This window comes from Haliotis rufescens, unplaced genomic scaffold (assembly GCF_023055435.1).
Source record: "Haliotis rufescens isolate VD_foot unplaced genomic scaffold, xgHalRufe1.0.p SCAF_19, whole genome shotgun sequence".
NCBI classification, from domain to species: Eukaryota; Metazoa; Mollusca; class Gastropoda; order Lepetellida; family Haliotidae; genus Haliotis; species Haliotis rufescens.
In genome coordinates, this window is record NW_025963879.1 from 22,846,791 (window position 1) to 22,866,403 (window position 19,613).

A 19,613-nucleotide genomic window follows, 5' to 3' on the forward strand; every position below is an offset into this window, starting at 1 on the left:
TTAGTGAACACACCATTACATACCAAAACATGACGATGGGTCATTTCAACATGTTGGCCCATTGCTAGGGAACAATCTGCCACAAGAAATCCGAGAAACAGAAATCTGACACACTTTAAAAGACACTCAAAACCTGAGTCTTCAAGAGAGCCTTTGACAAGATCAATCAAGACCTGAGCGCATTTGAGCAGCTGTTAATTAGGAAATGCGCTATATAAATTCTTAATTTACTATCTGCCAGCACCTGTGGGGATTCTGGGTTAGACTAGCTCCCAGCAACCTATGCTGGTCATAAGAGGCGACTTAATGAGTAGTGTGGTCAGGCTCGGTGATTTGGTTGATTATCATTGTACCTTACAGCTTGGATTGTTGCCCATAATATCAATCACTGTAAAGTCTGGTCCAGACTTGATTATTTACAGGCAGCCATCATAGCTGGGATGTTGCTAAGTGAATAATGCAGTGATATGGTCATATCTTGCTTCATCCTTCACTGATCAGCAACAAGTCTTCAGCAACCTGTGCTTGCAGTTACAGGCGACTTAGATCGGGTGGTCGGGCTTGTCGACTTGGTTGATGCATGTCATCGTATCCCCATTGCGTTGATTGATGCTCATGATATCAATCACTAGATTCTCTGGGCCATTATTTACAGCTGGAATATTACTGAGTGTGGCCTTAAACAACAAAGAAACAAATCTTATTAACAATAAAACAATAAGATACCTCATGGCAAGTAGGCCTCAGAGGGAACACTGAAAACAAAATATGTGTATGAATGTTTTATTTATGATGTTGATATTGCACATATCCACACTGACATGATATATTTACATTTTTTATCCAATTCAATAAGTTACGGCAGCGTGAAGTACGAGATGACATTCAGTTATGACCAGCATCACAACAGTTGTCCTCGGAGACGAATTTATCCTGGGAAGCAGTGTACATGACATTGGAATGTGAATCTCACAGTTTCAGACCACTGACACAAGCATCCCTTCCAGCACATTATCATCATGCCACACTTTTATTTTTATTTATTTTCAGATTCAACCATATGGTCAAATAATTTAGGATTTATTTTGTTTGCCATCTGTAATTGGTCAAATGCACTGCATATGGGAAGAAGGCCTTTGTGGACATCCATACAACTTACTCTATTGAATACCTTGTGACCAAGCAACAAACTTGAAACATTTGTTGGACACGAAGGGAGGGGGTGGAGAGGGCACTGATAGGAGCAGGGCACGTAATATGGCGAATAAGCCACCCATGTTAATTGAAAGGCAAAGAATCTGTAAACCATAAAATATAAACAGTGCGGCTTAGGGAACAAGGAATTAATGTAACAGTAAATAAACCACTTGTACTGCATGCCATCAATAAAATGATCACACAAGGCTTTAAAAAAATAAAGTCTTGGTTCTCAGGCACTCATCATAAAGTTTGCTACATGTTTCTTTTTTATTTCTGTTTCAAAAAAATCAAAAAAATAATCCTAAAGTCCAACGGTAGTCAAATACTGCATTCCACTATTTATTCATCAAGGAATACATTTATGTAGGGAGGCCCTTTCTATTGTTGATGCTACACTACTGTTTATTTAGTTAAATACTAGTTTGAACAACAACAAAACACCGCCCACCTGCACTATATATTCAAAAGCCATTGCCTGAGAACCAATCTTTTTATTTTTTTAAGCCCAAGGGTTGTATTTGTTGTATCACCACATTGGCACATTCAGGATAGACACACAATGTGTAAGAAACAAGTTCTTCCCATTCTATTTTGTCCCCTTATAGGTTGCCACCAGTATGTCTTAGTTCTGTGTGGATTGTGTCTTGTGAATGGCTCATCAAATTATTCTCTTGTCTCTTGAAAGTTCCACTTTGTCCCAGCTCACTTCAATCATTGATCACAGTGGACCCCACTGTACTTTCATTTTGAAAACACATCAACTGGAACTTCATGTGGGATTTGAATTTGTTCAGAAGTCCTTCCATGAATCTGAAACAGAAATACATCTTGGAGAAGGACAATCATATGAGGATCAAGGGTTTCTAAGAGAGATCAAAATTTTGAATTCTTAACTTCAGTATGTAGGGCCTCTGGCATTTGTCGTAAAGTTTGAGTTGGAAGACAAAGTGCTGGTTGTGTGAAATGAATTAAACTTGTACCAAGTCTGACCGCTCATCAACGCCCCTATAGATCCAGGTTAAAATTCGTCTTCAGCTTGTCGTAAGAGGTGGTCAGGCTGGCTGACTTGTCAACATATCCCAATTGCATAGATTGACGCTCATGATGTCAATCACTAGAATGTCTGGTCCAGACTCTATTATTTACATACTGCATCATACAGCCGGAATATTTCTGAGTGTGACATTAAACAACAAACAAACGGTCATTAACACCATAATGTGACACATCACTCACTTCTTGTCTTGTCCAGACAGTTGGGGAACACAGGCAAGGGCCTCCTTGAAACTCTTGCTGTTGGGAGTTAGAAAAGGCCAATGTTCAGACTGACATATATTCCACAAAAATAAAGTTACGTATAAAGTTGAATAAAAACAACTATAAGGAGCCCTTAAGTCCCTGAAAAGGAGCTGAATATAGGATGCTACAGCTGAGATGGGGGTGACTGTTTTCATACACGATGATGGGTTTGGCAGTGTTACACATCCTGTACTTCTGATATGGATCATAACACTTGAGTATTCCTGCTTAACATAGTAATTTCTATATCATCAGAAATAACTTTCATACAGATACCAAACCTAGTGACACAAGGTCCATGGAATACTCAGATGTTTGAAAAATTCTGCAAGTGGTCAAATACTATTTCAAAGAAATCCTAATGACTGTTGAGAACTACACAATTTCTTCTGAAGAGAGAGTATTGTTTTACACCACTTTTTAGCAGTATTCCAAGAATATCACACTGGGGGACAGCAGAAATGAGGTTCCGAGATTGTAAAATGTTGGGATTCAAACCTGGTCCTTTGGTGTGAGCAGGGAGTGCACTAACAACTATTGTTTTCCTGAACACATTGTCAGTTGAAGGGTTTGGACACTTGTACATAACACTGTTTGCATGACGGTATTAGCTCAGTCGAAGCCAACCAAAGTTTATGATCCAAAATGGCTTCCACAGGAGATATCACAACAATGAAATTGCATCACAATGCTTTGCAGACCATAGTGACTTCGTTAGTTACCATGATGTTACCATCAAATGACATCACTAATAGGGCTGAGACAGTAACTTGGGTACTTGGGTCGGGTGGGTACTGAGTTGGACCCGGGTACCCACAGGACTACCCGGACCCATGGTTAGTCACATGACATATATTGTTTAATGACAAAAATGATCTGGAACTCTATGATTACACTACAAGTCACTAATGTTCACATTTCTTTCTGACTTTGCACCCACTCCTTCTGTTTGAATAAAGATAAAACTTCAGTCAACTTCAGTGTGTGCATGACCAGATAGTTTTATATGTGTATCTAAACACATTTTGTCTTGGGCTACGGTCAAACTATTCCCAATTGGACATTTTGTACCTATCTCTTGAGACCTACAGCGGGTACCTGGGTAGGGTCGGTAATAGGGGGTTGGTAACCGGGTAGTAAATCTGGGCTCGTCCCAGCCCTAATCACTAATCTTTAAACACTTTTAAACACTTACTGACTCATGTTGATATTTTTATTTTGAAAAGTCACTTGCGTGAGATTCTCTGTACATCATTGCTATAATGATGGATATGTTCTTTTCCTGCTTGCTGTGTGAACACACAGGCTGAGTGCTAAATCTGTTGACAGATTGATGTCAGCATATCTGTAATCTGTGGCAACATGGGATGATCACCTACCTGATTTTTTCCGTCTTGTAAACATCCACTGTGTCTTGAAGTGCATATAACTCCAGTCTTGCCTGAAACAGGTTCGTATTATCTTGATGGACTGCAGACACCTCTAAATGATATATACATGTCACGGCTAATAGACAGAAATAGCTGCCATATACAAAAACTGAGAAAAGAAAAAAGTGAAAGCTTGAATAATACCATCAATAAAGTAAAAATCTAAAGCTAAAAAAATTATAATCTTGGTTCTCACTCACCGTCCCCATCATCATAAAGTCAATGCACATTTCATTTTTATTTCATTTTTCTTTTTTTTAAATAAAAAAATCTTTAATTATTCCCCGTCTCGAACACACAACCCTGGCAGTGACATGCTACAATACTTAATAACAACATGATTTCACCAAAATTATTGTAAGCAAAACTTGGTTACATTCTAGTTTGAACAACAACAACAACACAAAAACCACCTGTCTACACAATATTTTCAAATCACAAATCCCGATCTGGAGTCTAATTATAATCATATAACCAAATTTCTACAATGCAGTCGGATTTGTTTGTTGCTAACACAGCACTCAGCACTATTCCAGCTCTATGATGGTGGCCTGTAAGTAATGGTGTCTGGACCAGTGGTTGACATTGTGAGCATCCTCCCATACTGCCGTACAATGGCCACCTGACCCAAACAGTAGCCTCTGAGTTGGAACTATGCTAACCCACATCCCCACAGGGTTGAGGCAATATCAGATAAATAAGGCCGGATATTATTTTTTGTTGGTTAATAAGACCAACCAACTAAAAAGAACATGATCAGAAAAAAGAAAATCTGTCAACAGTTTTACAATTAGGTCAAATGAATAACCCACAAGATTTCCTCCCGCTTCTCGTAAAAATGGTGAATAATACATAAACAAAAACATTCTAACAAAAAAAAAAAATGAGTCATCTTTCGGTATCTTTTCATGTTACAACTGCTTGTTTATTTACATTCTGTAGCGGCAGGAATCAGGAAGTTGAAGTGTTGTTTTTTTAGATTCTGACCACCTACATTGAATTTTAGAAGAAAAAATATTGTACCAATAATAACAAAAGAGTCATCAGAAGATGAGAAATCCCCCCAGCTCCCACAAATTGTAAAGAACAAATCATCTGACTTGATGAGAGAATTTCTAACTTATGTGTCTGTCCCTATACAAGAGTAGTTACTGAACTATCAAAACAATACGATGGAATTGGGATTCCTAACTTTGTATTTCTATGTCAGGTACACACCACTATGAACAGAGTCAAAATCAAAGTTGTTGCCATGGACACAGAAAAAATAAAAATTCTAAAAAAACCTATATAGCAAAAGGAACCAGTTGACAGCATGGTATTTGTGTGTGCACAGTTTCAAGAAAGAGTACCTATTAGTTTTAGAGATATGGTCTGGACAAACACACCACTACAATAGAGTCAAAGTCAAACTTGTTGCCTTGATAACAGGAAAAACTTCTTCTTTTTTTAACTTCCTAAATAGCAAAAGGCATCACTTCAGCCATTGATAAATACATGTACCAAGTTTGATGAAAAATGTTGAATACCTAGTGTTTTAGTTGTGGGCTGGAAACAACACCTGCCTCTGTTACAGGTTGAAACAAAATGAGAGTTTTTTCAAGTTGCGCTCCGGAAACAAAATCCACCCCCTTTATAAAACTAAGTCCAAACTGTTTCCATAGAAATCAAGAAAAATAAAAATGCCCAAAATCCGCAAATAGGAAAAGGCACCACTTCAGGATCTGTTTGAGATATCTGCAGCGTATTTCGCACACGGCCTCGACTGTATCCCCCAACATTATATACCGGGGGATAACAATAATAGGCCTCTAGCAGCTGATGCCATTTAGCTGATTTGCCTGCTCCAGATTGCAGTCCTCAGTGATACAGAGAGGAAGTTACTGACTGACAGCTTGATTAATCCATCCTTCGCCCCTTCCTTCTTTCACAAGCACAGTAACTATGGTTACCTGTATAGCGCCGTTGTTGTTGAAGCCCGGGCTGCAGTGGATGAGACGGGACATCTCCTCGCACACAGACTCTGCGATCTTTGTCATCACACGCAACACAAATATCGGAGATATGCTGAACACCTGCCCAACAAGACAATGTCTGGGGTTACTTATCTTAATCATTTCAGACAAAATTCCTGTATAGATATTGACAGCATTATCACAGTCGCTGTAAGAACATAAGTTATGTTCGAGGCAGTATCAGGTATCTCAATGGTTACTTACCTCTGCATGCACTTCAATCATACTCATTAGGATTTCCTTCAGGTAATGCCTCACACCTGTAACACAATCACAGACACCTGAACAGCGGACAGAACCTCTATGACAATCTCTATATATCATTGCCACATGTTGACCTGGCAGAAACAATATAAGCATTCCACTTGTCGGAACTTGGAACATGTTACACTGTAGTGAGTGAGTGAGTATGGTTTTACGCTGCTTTTAGCAATATTCCAGCAATATCACGGCGGGGGACACCAGAAATGGGCTTCACACATTGTACCCATGTCGGGAATCGAACCCGGGTCTTCGGCGTGACGAGCGAACGCTTTACCACTAGACTACCCGACCGCCCCTGTTACACTGTAAATCATGAAATTAATGCAAAAACAAGTCTCACCTGCTCACATTCAGTGAGTGAGTGAGTGAGTGAGTTTGGTTTTATGCCTCTTTTAGCAATATTCCAGCAATATCACGGCGTGGGGACACCAGAAATGGGCTTCACACATTGTACCCGGGTCTTCGGCGTGACGAGCGAAGGCTTTAACCACTAGGCTACCCGACCGCCCCCTTGCTCACATTAATACAGTGACTTATTCTTATCTGGACACATTGGAGTATATTGTGGGGTTCACTGCAAATGGGCGGAAATAATGACATACATAACAAAACTCCCAATAATCAAGAGTCATCAGCACATGGCATATCCCTCCGGTCTGAGGCAATTCGGAAATGGAGTTTGGTTACCCCACTTTGGGTTCATTGCCATTGGATACAGTAAAGAAAAAAATAATGCTGTTCAGTATTTTAAAAATTCCAAATTATCAAAAGGCACCAGTTTGACATTAGATTGATCTGTAGTGCAAGTTTCAACAAGAAATATTCAATGGTTTTGCAGTTCTGCTCCGTAAACAAGCACTCCCCTCATTATCAGTATAATTCCAACTTGTCAGGGGAAAAAAACAACAATTTTTAAAAATCCCATATCATCAAAATGCACCAGCCTCCCACTAGACTGATCTGTATAGATTCTTTCAACAAAATATGTTTAACAGTTTTGGTTTTGGTGTGGTTTGTTGTTTAACGCCGCACCCAGCAATATTCCAGCTGTATGATGGAGGTCTGTAAATAATCTGGCAAACCAGTGATTGACATCATGAGCATCGATCCATGCAATTGGGATACGATGACATGCATCATCCAAGTCAGCGATCCTGACCACCCAATCCCGTTAGTCGCCTCTTGCAACAAGCATGGGTTGCTGAAGACCTATTTTACCCTGAATCCTCACTCAGACATAGCATACTGACTCCAAGGCAACCAGTCCTTCAAGGTTTTCAAAGTGCAGAGTAACTCATGCACATGTAATGTATGTCAACCAGTTCAATTCAAAAACACATGTATAACATATCCTTTACATATCACTGACAAACCTGTTGGTTTTTTCCAATGCTTCCACTCAAAGCCCCCGCGGTACATGTTTGGTTCCATAGCTCCAACTATAGGGTCTGACTTCTGCTCGATGTACGCCTCGAACAGCTTCCTGTCCAGGTCGCGATACGTCTCCTGAGCAGCCTGCAACATCACACACACAGCATCAGATCATATATTTTTACAAACCTGTAGAGGTTATGAATTCTCTGATGAAATCCTCCTTGGGGCACTTATTGCATTTTCCTGGCTCAAGAAAATCTACATGACATAGTTGTAACCATTTTCCTTAATAAAAATTGTTACCACACAAAAAACTTTGTTTTTGTATGATATACGTCCACCCTTATGGTGCCTCACCCTCCACGGCGCGTCACGCCAAGGGAAGCAACTCTCACCCAAATCACTTTCCATATGTCTAATGCTGACGGAATGTGGGGAGGCGGGTGGCCGTGCCCCAAGGAGGATTTCATCAGAGAATTCATAACCTCTACAGGTTTGTAAAATTCTCTTTCAGATTAAATCCTCCTTGGGGCACTTATTGCATCAAGATAGACTCCTAAAGATAATCTAGGAAGTGGCATCCGTCAGCAACAAGCGTGCATAAAATACATCGTATTTTGATTATTTCAATGAATAAACAAGAGTTCAATAAATGGAACCAACCTTATCGTGAGGCACCACCGTCGAAAGGCGGGGGCTGGAGACAGGGCGTTATCGACCATACACAATGAAAAGAGCCATTCTTTGTGGCTCATCATATCGAGAACTCGAGACACACACACCCCCCACCCCACCCACTTTTTTTTGAGTTTTTGAACAAGTGATATTGGGGGCACAGATCCCGAGAGACTATAAACCCGCACAGAGCTAGGCCAGAGGGTCCCCGTAATCGAAGGAGCGCATGTGCAATTACGATGATTATCGACTAGTAATGGCTGGTATTGTATCGACCGTAGAAGATAAAATCCGGACCGTTACTGAGCAGTGTTATAACCGGTCCGGGCGGTCTAAAATCTCGAAGGCTCAATCGGCTAGAGATGTAGTACTTTGCCCAGTTCGGAGAACTGACTGACCAAACCGAGCACGCTCGCTTGAGTGTTTGACGAGTTGGTAATGTTTGATGAACGTGCTCGGCTGGCTCCAAATAGCCGCGGAGCAGATCTCCTCAATGGGCAGAGCCGCAGCATACGCTTGTGTCGTAGCCACTGCTCTAACCGAATGAGCCTTCAACTTGGTAGGGGGGTCCCTGCCTTGAAGCGTGTACGCCGTACATATAGTAGAGACTATCCACCGCGAGATAGTTTGTTTGCTCGCAGGTGAGCCAGCCTTCCTACCGCCATAACAGCAAAATAGTTGATTATCCTTACGGATACCCTTAGTTCTGCTGATATAGGACTTAACGGTCCTGCGGACATCCAAGACATGAGCATGTCTTGTAGTGGTCCCCGACGAGGAAGGCTGTGAAAGAGCAGGTAGCTCAATAGGAGCCGTCACGTGGAAGGCGTGTGCGACCTTAGGACGGTAAGAGTCCGGCAGGCGAATACTGACCCTGTCCCGGTGAAAGACAGTTAGTTCGGGATCGGCTGACATTGCGTGAATGTCGCCTACCTGTCTGCCGGACGTTACCGCCACAAGGAACGCCGTCTTCCAGCTCAACAGCTGAAGAGAGAGAGACGACAGATCCCGAAAAGAAGGACCGGACAGCCAATCAAGAACGATTGACAATTCCCAAGGGGGACTGATCCGCCGGACAGGCGGTCGGATCCTGTCCACACCTGCTAAAAAACGCTGCACTAATGGGTGCGCACCCAAAAGTGCCCCGTCGACGGGGACGTGAAAGGCAGCGATAGCTGTAGAGTACCCCCGGACTGTCGATGCGGCCAGGCCGACATCTAGTCGCGACTGGAGGAACTCAAGTACGGCTACGAGATCTGCAGAAAAGGGATCTGCAATCCTTCTATCGACACACCAGCGCGCATAGCAGGCCCATCTATCCTCGTACTGAACGTTTGTCGAATCCCTCCGTGAAGCCAGTATTGTGTCTGCAACTCGTGCAGGAATACCGCTCTCCTGGAGGCGATTCCGGACAGTGGCCAAGCCACCCACTGAATCCTGGGATTCGGGTGGAGGGCCTCGTTCTGGGATAGGAGGTCCGGTCGTAAAGGTAATAGAACAGGAGGCTGAGCCAGAAACCTGAGTATGACTGGAAACCAACTCTGCGCCGACCAAAGGGGTGCCAGGAGCACAAGTAGTCGCGCAGGCTGAGTGGCTAGCTGAGACAGGACCTTGGAAATCAGAGGTACTTGGGGGCATGCCCACAGTATTCTGTCCGTCCAATCTAGCTGGAAGGCGTCCGGTGCCACCGACCTCGGGTCGGGGACTCGGGAGCAGAACGTTGGTGTCTGGTGATTCACCCCAGACGCAAACAGATCCACCTGGAACGACCCGTATAACTGGGAGATAATCCCGAATATCCCCGGGTCGAGCCTCCACTCGTGAGGAGCGAGGATCCGGCGAGACAGAGCGTCCGCACGGACGTTGTCTACCCCCGGGAGATAAACAGGTAGCACCCTGATAACGTGTGAGTCGCACCATAGGAGGAACTGCCACGTCTCTTGGAGAAGCGACGGAGACACCGTTCCCCCCTGCTTCCGGATGTAAGTCATCGCCGTTTGGTTGTCCATCTCTAGACGCACCACTTGGCCACGAAGCAGATCCAGGAAGCGTTGGAACACCAACCTGACCGCTCTCAGTTCTAGCACATTGATATGCAGTTTGATCTCCTGCTGGGACCATAGTCCCGAGGCAGTGTGATCGTTCAGAACGCCTCCCCAGCCGGAGAGTGACGCGTCTGTTTGAACTGTGAGAGATGGCACGGGAGTGTCGAGGGGGAGCCCCCGGGACAGATTCCCGACCTCGGTCCACCACTGAAGGTGTGCATTGAGCCACTGCGGAGTCTCGAGAACAGTCTCGAGATCTTCCGAGTTCACCCAAAGTCGACGGAGCGCTTGTTGAATGGGTCTCATTCTCAAGCGCGCCCGCCAAACCACATCCACTGTCGCCGCCATGTTGCCCAGTAACTGGAGCCATGTACGAGCAGTGTGACTGGCGGACAGAAGGAACTGGGAAGTAACACTTCTGACCTTGGTAATGCGATCTTGTGACAGAGATACAAGTCCGCTCACCGTGTTGAAATTCGCCCCTAGGAAGACTAGATTCTGAGTAGGGCTCAGATCTGACTTCTTGAGATTGACTATCCACCCTAGAGTGATCAGAATATCTATCACTTGTTGTGTAGCTATCTGACTCAGGGATTGCGATAGAGCTCTTAGTAACCAGTCGTCGAGGTACGGATGGCAGAACCGACCTTTTGACCTGGCCACTTGGGCGGGAATCAACATCAGCTTGGTGAACACCCTCGGGGCTGTAGCGATCCCGAATGGTAGAACCCTGAACTGATAACACCTCCCGTCGAAAGAAAACCTGAGGTATTTCTTGAACTCGGGGTGTATGGGTACGTGGAGATAGGCGTCTTTTAGGTCTATTGACGTTAGCCATTCTCCGGTCTCGACAGCTGAGATCACCGAGCGCAGTGTCTCCATCCTGAAGGACGGTACCTCTATAAGTTTGTTCAGCCTTCTCAAATTGAGAATAGGCCTGAACCCTCCGTCTTTTTTGGTGACTAGGAAATATGTCGAGTAGAAGCCCTCGCTTTCCTGTCCCACGGGAACCGGTTCGATCGCAGCCTTCATAAGAAGTGCGTCGACCTCGGCACGGAGGAATTCCGCCCTCTCCAGGGTAGCAGGCACCGGAGTGTGCTTTATCCCGGAGAAGGGGGGCGGATGATGTTTCCACCGAGGCAAATGGCCATCCCTTAGAGTGGACAGGGTCCAGGGATTGGATGTGACTGTCTCCCATTCCTGCAGGAATAGAGCCAGTCGGCCGCCTACGGGGACATCCGGCTTGAGGCAGCAGACCCCGGCTGTCGGCAGTTCGAAAACATGCGACCGTGGGTCCTCCCGGGGCGCTTCGGGCGCTAATGGGAACCCGATGGGTTCCCGGCCCCGCGAAAAGGCTGCTGGCCTCGACCAGCTGCCCTGCCCCGGCCCCTGCCTCTCTTGCTCCTCCCGGCGCCCTTACCTGAAGGAAGCGGCTGCTTCCAAGCAGGTGCAGACTTCTGACCCGGCGCGTCAGCGTAGGAGGAAGCAAGTGGAGAGGTCCGCTTACGCGGTTTAACGCATGGTACCTCCAACAAGGCCTTAGAATCCTTGATGGAGGCATACAACTGTGCGGCCTCTCGGACCACCTGCTGAGCCCCAGGGAAGAGGGTGGCACCCATCTTATAAGGCAAAGCAAGTAGATCCTGGCGTGTGGAAGCCGAGTATTTGGATACCGACATCCACAGCCTGCGCATGCCCATGACTGCGCACATCATCTGCGAGGCACAGCTACGAATAGCGTCCCTCGCAAGATGACTATGTACCTCCGTAAGTTGCGCGGCCAACTCCGAAGAGTCGGCCGGCCCCTCTCCCGCTAACTCCCTCTGTACGGCCGACAGATAAGCGGAGTGTACGGACACCCGGAGCTGCTGACATGCGTTACGATATTGCTCCTCGAAGCAAACGTAAGCAGCCTTCAGCTCCGTACCGCACGCGGGAAAGGGTGGCAACCGCCGGCCCTGCTTGACCTTAGCCAAGTTGGGGGTCGAAGACCCCCCCAGGGTAACGGAGGTCCAGACGCATTCGTCCACCACCGGTACCTCAAAATCACCATCCTCTGCTAACGGGTACCGCTTAATAAGTTCGGGCAGGTCGAACTTCCTGCGGGCACCCGACAACAGAGGGTTGATGACTTCATGCACCAATGAAGACAGAATACGGAGCCGCACCTGGGGCGCCTTGCTCGGAGCAAAAGCGTCCCCCGGAAGGCGGAACTCAGTCGGATCCGACTGGGGCATGGGCGCAGCCACCTGAGGCAGTACCTGGACAATCTTGTCCCGTACATGCCTCAACGAGGAAACGAAGGAAAATATTCCCGAGGTCTCCGAGTCGTCTCCCCCCTCCTCCATCCACTCCTCCTCTCTCGATTCCGAGCCGAAATTAATCGACTCTTCCCCGAGAGAAGAGGCAGACGAAGTCGGAAGGGGACGCCCGAAGGCCTGGGCCTTCGCATCCCCGGGCTGCACCCGGCCCGAAGCCGAGTCCCGGTCCCGAGGTGCCGGGGGTTCAAGGGAACCCACCTGGCTCTGGGCTAGAAATCCGCTAGAGGAAGCCTCGGCCTCGGAAGAGGCGTCTGGCTCCGCTAGGGAGAACTGTGCGTCAGTAGTGAACGGGCCAGTGCCCGCCACCCCTCCGCTGGGGAGCGACCTCGAGCCGGCGCTGAAGCCCGGTCTGAGTTCGTCCCCGAGACCAAGTGGCCTGCCTCGGCCGACGCCGGGCATATCACAAGGTCTCGAAGCCGCGTCCGGCGCCGACAACGGGGAAGGCTCGGTCCGCAACTCCTCTCGGAGCTGAGACTTTACCTCCTCCATCATCGACGCCATCTGCGACCTCAACAAGGCAGAGATGTCTGCCAAAGACGGTGCAGGAGAGGGTGCAGTGATTGTGACGGGGACCCTAGAGCCTTCTCCCCCGGCCCCCGGGGAGGGAGCGGAGGAGACAGTCTCAGCTGCCTTTTTACCCTTTCTTACTTTTTTTGAGGGGGGCGGGGCGGTCTTTGCCGATCTAATGTCCACCCCCGCCTTCAATAGACCCTTAAAGTGTAAGAGGTCCACATTTCTCTTTTTCTGCGCCCGTGGTGTGAATGCAACACAGATCGGGCATGACCCATCGTCATGCCCGTCTTCGGCCAAACACTTTATGCAGGTATCATGCCTGTCTTGGGGGGGAATCGAAGCCGAGCACCCCGTACACAATTTGAAGGTCTGTAAAAAAGACCGTAATTTTTGAGTTTGGCGGGAAGGGTAATAAAGTGTATCAGTGCGATTGAAAGATCGGAAAGATACGTGCATAAATTGTGTAACTAGAAGCAAAGGCGTAATTTAGAATGAGATTGGTAACGCGATACTAATAGCCAATGTCGTAGTATAATTATAACACCAAAGTGGGCGTGTTACGCGCGAAGGTGTAGAAAACCCGTAAAAAAGGTAAGTGTAATTTAAATTAATTAACACACCACCTTGGGTTTATTTAAAGGAAAAGATTGTAGGCTAAAGCCCGATGATATAGATTAAAAAACCGAAGCCGTTTTTGATGGCCCTGGTGTTACATATATCATACGTGGCACTACAAAATGGACGCTACGACGGCCTTATTTCAAAGGTATCGTACACGTGTCACATAATTACAACTTTATAACTTTACAATGCGAGGTATTACGCCTTTGCATGAAAGAAATGTACCATACATACAGTTTGGTCTGCCATGGTTCTTGTACGAACGATTATCTTGTCTTTATATTGTCTTGAAAAAAACAGCACGTCTGTCTTTGTCAGATGACATAAGGAAAGTGATTTGGGTGAGAGTTGCTTCCCTTGGCGTGACGCGCCGTGGAGGGTGAGGCACCATAAGGGTGGACGTATATCATACAAAAACAAAGTTTTTTGTTTGGTAACAATTTTTATTAAGGAAGATGGTTACAACTATGTCATGTAGATTTTCTTGAGCCAGGAAAATGCAATAAGTGCCCCAAGGAGGATTTAATCTGAAAGAGAATCCTTGTTATTATAACACAAGTACCAACAACTGTGCTCAGGTCTGCAACAGATAAACAAGTAGTCAACAAAACACAGAATCAATGACAAAACCTGCGATGAATCTTTGCAGGGAGGTGAGATTAGGTGAAACGGGGTTTAACATTGCATTCAATATTATTGCACTTAAATAGTGAAGTGCATGAACGTGTGTGTGTGGCTGCTTGTATTAGTCCGGAGTACATTAATAGTGCTAGCTCACTGAAACACCATGCTGCAGTTTAACATGAATATCCAACTGAGACACAGTATACTGACTCCAAGGCAACCAGTCCTTGTGTTGGCCCCTTAATGCCAAGCATCAGGCATGGTAACAACAAATACTATCTTTTGACATCCTTTGGTATGACGCGGCCAGGGATCGAACCCCAGCCTTAGGGCAGATGCTTCATCACTCGACCAGCGGTCATCTTTGAGGGAAGAGAGTGCACTGCAACAGTATCGCATATATGTACAGTATGCTGCTCACATTTTCGTTGGATACTTTTGTCTGCATATCTGATTAACCCTATCATAAGTACATATACCCTGCCTGCACATACATCCCGATCTAGGTGTTGACACTGATGCATCATTGCATGTATGTTCACCAGGAGTGTATCAAGCCAGCCATCCTACCTTCGAGGCCTTCTCCATTTCCACATAGCCATGCTTGTTGAGGTTCTCGGTGATCCGGGGAATGACCCGCTCACAGGTGTGGATGCAGTTGCTCAGCATGATCACCAGGCGCTTGTCCTGCAACACGATTCCATAACAGACTCTCGCACTGCCACCAACAGCTGGTATTTCACTTAAACACCATCTCACTGTTGATAACACCCTGTGTTAAACTAAAACACTAAACAAATCAGGTTGCATTGGGCTTGAAGTTAACCTTTTTTTAAAGAAGCAATGGTTTACAACCAGTTGTAGGAACCTTTAACATTTCTAGGATACAAAACACAAACATTTAAAGAGTGTTGAAATACGATAAATTGCTTACTCATACCATATACACATTATGGAACACTGATAACTGAATACGATATTCAGCAGAAAGGTGAGCACAAACATTCCTAGCTGGAGACCATAGACAGTCTCGCTGGTGTAGTATTAAATGTAGTATGTAGTATTAAATGTAGTACCGGTACACAGACAGTATGGCCAAATTGTGTCAGGTAAGATACTTTGCCTTCATTATGTTTTTTGTTTCTTTAATGCCGGTCTCAGCAATATTCCAGCTCTGTGACAGCAGTCTGTAAATAATCAAGTCTGGACCAGACTATACCTTGATTGATCCATGAGCATCAATCTACACAATTGATATGATGACCACCCAATCTCATTAGTCACCTCTTAGGACAAGCATGGGTTGCTGAAGACCAATTTCTACCCGGATCTTCACAGGTCACCTCCACTATGACTTTGATAGCAAACACTTTCTTGGGTTTCATTTTGGCTACTTATAACCACTGGGATGTGACTAACAAATATAAGCTGACTTTCACATTGCTTGCTTGTCTTCAGGTGATCTTGTTAGAAACATTTGAATATTTTTCTACTTAGCAGTATGATCAGTATGAGTCTAAATAAGTAATTTTTAATTTGGAAATGTTATTATCATCTGGGATATATATTGGAAAGGATTACATCAATTTGACACTGTCAGAAGGAATCCACTCACTAATGATGGGATTGGATCTTCAAACTGGTCCATCATCAAGTCCAGGCCAGTCGCATTCCTCATCGATGTAACACTGTTGGATAAGAACACACTGTCATTGTCAAACATGACTGCAGCAAAGTTGTGTATGTTTGTGTGTTTGTTTGTTTGTTGTGAAATGCCTCACTCAGCAAAACTCCAGCTATATGACAGCAGCCTTAAATATTTGAGTCTGGACCAGACAATCCAGTGACTGACACCATGAGTAATGATCTACTCGGTTGGGATATAATGACATCCATCATCCAAATCAGCGAGTCTCTCCACCTGATCCCTTTAATCTGTTATGAGAAGCATGAAGACCAATGCTAACCAGGAGCGTTATGAGGGAATGTGACAACGACTCACATGTTTTCGTTGACTCCTTAAATCTCTCCACCATCACTAGGACACACGTGCGTGTCCACGATGTTGAGACACTGACTCACATTGAAGCTCTCCACCATCACTAGGACTTGTGTGTGTATTCACGATGTTGAGATGCTGACTAACGTTTGCACTCTCCACCATCATTGTGACTCACACTCACACGATGTTGAGACAATGACTTACATTTGACCCCTCCACCATCACTAGGTCTAACGTGTGAGTCCACAATGATGAGACACTGACTGACATTTGCACTCTCCACTAAGACCCACCTGTGAGTCTCCATCTTGTGCAGTGGGGGGCTGAATGCGAGCTGCTCCATACACTGGGAGAAGGCCTGCAGCAGCTGAGTGCACAGGGAGGTTGCTTCCTTCTGGATTGGCCGCTGACTGAATATCTACAACACCAACACCAGGCATTACCCCACCAAGTGAGGGAGAAAGTGTAACCTTCACCTTAAGACCCGGTTCATATACAAAATGGACTGCATCCCTACTTTCCAACATCTCACCCACCATCTTCTTGGTACTCCCAGGAAGTATTAGGTCACACTTTATGGTTTACAAATCTTTTGCTAATGAAAAAGATCAGGGCCCCGTTCCACAAAGTGATCTTAGTGGTACGTTGATCGTAAGCCTATGATGAAGTATGGGAGTTACGATCACCTTAGCTGTAAGATCACTTTGTGGAATGGGGCCAAGGCAAATAAATCTTAATCATTTCTGTTTTGAGTTGCTCGGCTCAACTTGTCTAAAACCGTAACAGAAAGGCTGTATGTGATGTACTTATCCCCTGCATGGCTAGACATGCCTACCTCTGGCTCCCCCGGCTTGTTGAGAACGACCACCTCGTGTAGATGCTGCACCGCCTCATTCACAATGTTCTCAAACAACGCAGGCTGAAACAAACATTGCACACCTGGTACTAATCTGTGTCCCTTTGAAAAATAGACCGATTCATTTCAACTCATAAAATATTTCATGTTAACTGATACAGATATGGACAATATTTGTGTTGAAATAGTTACACACAGTATAACAGAATAGTCAAAGCATCAGGCTCCTGTTATGAGATTTACATATAGTGTATGAACAACAGTCCAAGTACAGTAGAACACAGATAGAGCGAACAAACGGATACAATGAACTGTTAAAACATCCCCGATTTATCTCCTATATATTATCATATAAAATTTACGTACAATATGAACTCTCTACAGCGAACTGGCAGATATAGCGAACTTATATCTGATCCCCAACAAGCCCATCTACCACTAATTCGTGACGTGTATAGCGAACTGAGAAATCTCACTCAGTGTCAAGTGTCACTGACAATTGGCTGTACGCAATCAGACGCGAATCAACACAATCGCGGTGAATCAACACAATCACTGGTGACGATTCAACCTTGTTAAACTTGCATTATGTTAATTTAATTGTCCATGTAATTGGACTAATAAGTTCTGTAAAACAAACAAACTTCATTCAATAATGTGTACATTAATTTCATTGATACTGGAATATATTATTCTGATAAAATAATAACTTCAGATACAATTTCTTCCTACCATTGCATTTAAATTTTGGTACTATTTAACTGAATCACCGGTAGATGCGGGAGAAAACGTGTATAAATGTGTATGTGTATTTATTTCGTTTTAGCCAAGATGGCGGATGTTTCCGAGCGAAAACGTATATAACGAACAACGTATATAACAAACTGATTTCTGCGGTCCCTTGTAGTTTGTTATATCCATGTTCTACTGTACTGTATTTATGTGCTTCAACACTGTGACAATCACACATCTGTCAATCCACCAATCCCCTCAGTGCTACTGATGTTAGAGTTGTCCTTCCTTAACATAGGCTTAAACACATCACTAAGTGACAGAGTTTGGACTTAGGCCGCTTTTAACAATATTCCAGCAGTATCACAGCTGGGTTCACCAGACATGTACCATTAGTGTACCATTGTGGGGAATCAAACCCAGGCCTTCAGTGTGACAAGAGAAACACTTTAACCACTAGGCTACCCCACCTCCCCACCTATCACTAAGAGCCATGGAACAAGGCTGCTCCGGGTTACAATCAGATGCAGGATAATGACTAATGCAGGGCTGACATATTGCCCCCTGAAGCCATGGGGTTAGTACCGGTAATGTGTAATAAACTTGATACACTCTCCTGACAAAATGTTTTTCTCCTTACCAATTGGGTTGTGCCGCCGTACTCATCGTCTGTGTCCACTGCCCACACCTCCTTCGTGTGTAGCAACTTTACATCTGTAACATGTGGGTGGAGAGGTCTTTCAGTGGCATTCTAGAAGTTCATGAACATAATCACGCGCATCGTCGTGATCTTGATAAAATACTATGTATTCCGCCATGGAGGGGAATAAATTTCTCAGCGGGAGAATAAATCCCTTATACCCCACCACAAACAAGTCAGGCTGCATTAGGATTTCTGAGAGGCAGAATAAATCCCTTATACCCCGTTTCAAAGCTAAAAGCTGCACGCTTTTTCCAAGTCAAAGGAAGTCACGTGACATAGCACAAATGACCTCAGCTCAATCAAACAGCTGTTGTCTCTCAAATTTGAATTTGTGTTCATTTTTTTAAAATGTCCTATTAAAACATATCGGTAAGATAAATTCGTTGTAGAAGGATCACTCGGGGTACATGGGGTTTTATGCTTCCCTCGTTATGTTTTATACCATGAGCCTCCGGCGCGCCTTTTCCAAGTCAATGGAAGTCACGTGACATAGCACAACTTAACCTCAGCTTAATCGAACAGCTGTTTTCTATCAATTTTGAATTTGCTTAATTCTTTAATAATGTCATATTAAATATGTTGGTAAGATAAATTCCTTGTAGAGTGGTGGTATAAAACCTAACAAGGGATGCATAAAAAACCCATCTACCCCGGTACATGTTTGGTTGTTTGGTAGTTGTCTAACTCTGCACTCAGCAATATTCCAGCCCTATCACGGTGGCCAGTAAATAATCAAGTCTGGACCAAAACATCCAGTGATATATATTGTGAACAACAATCCACGCTGTTGGAATAAGCCATCAGCCAAGACACCGAGTCTTTCCACCCAATACATTTGGTCGCCTCTTACAACCAGCATAGGTTGCTGGGGGCCAATTCTAACCAGGAATCCCCATGGGGGATCAAACAATATGCCACATTTAGCAATATTCCCACAAC

General features: G+C 44.8%; 1 protein-coding gene across 1 annotated transcript in view; it reads right to left on the minus strand.

Annotated features, from left to right (window-relative positions):
• Positions 1-767: 767 nt before the first annotated feature.
• LOC124135319 (exocyst complex component 2-like) overlaps positions 768-19,613 on the minus strand; it is a 50,287-nt gene continuing 31,441 nt past the window's right edge. The window contains exons 19-29 of the mRNA XM_048399008.1: positions 18,612-18,685; positions 17,219-17,302; positions 16,677-16,801; positions 15,997-16,069; positions 14,952-15,068; positions 7,582-7,723; positions 6,149-6,204; positions 5,882-6,004; positions 3,879-3,940; positions 2,437-2,493; positions 768-2,010 (exon numbers count right to left, since the gene is read on the minus strand). Coding sequence (XP_048254965.1) covers positions 1,908-2,010; positions 2,437-2,493; positions 3,879-3,940; positions 5,882-6,004; positions 6,149-6,204; positions 7,582-7,723; positions 14,952-15,068; positions 15,997-16,069; positions 16,677-16,801; positions 17,219-17,302; positions 18,612-18,685 — 1,016 coding nt within the window. The 3' untranslated portion in view covers positions 768-1,907. The remainder of the gene's footprint in view (positions 2,011-2,436; positions 2,494-3,878; positions 3,941-5,881; positions 6,005-6,148; positions 6,205-7,581; positions 7,724-14,951; positions 15,069-15,996; positions 16,070-16,676; positions 16,802-17,218; positions 17,303-18,611; positions 18,686-19,613) is intronic.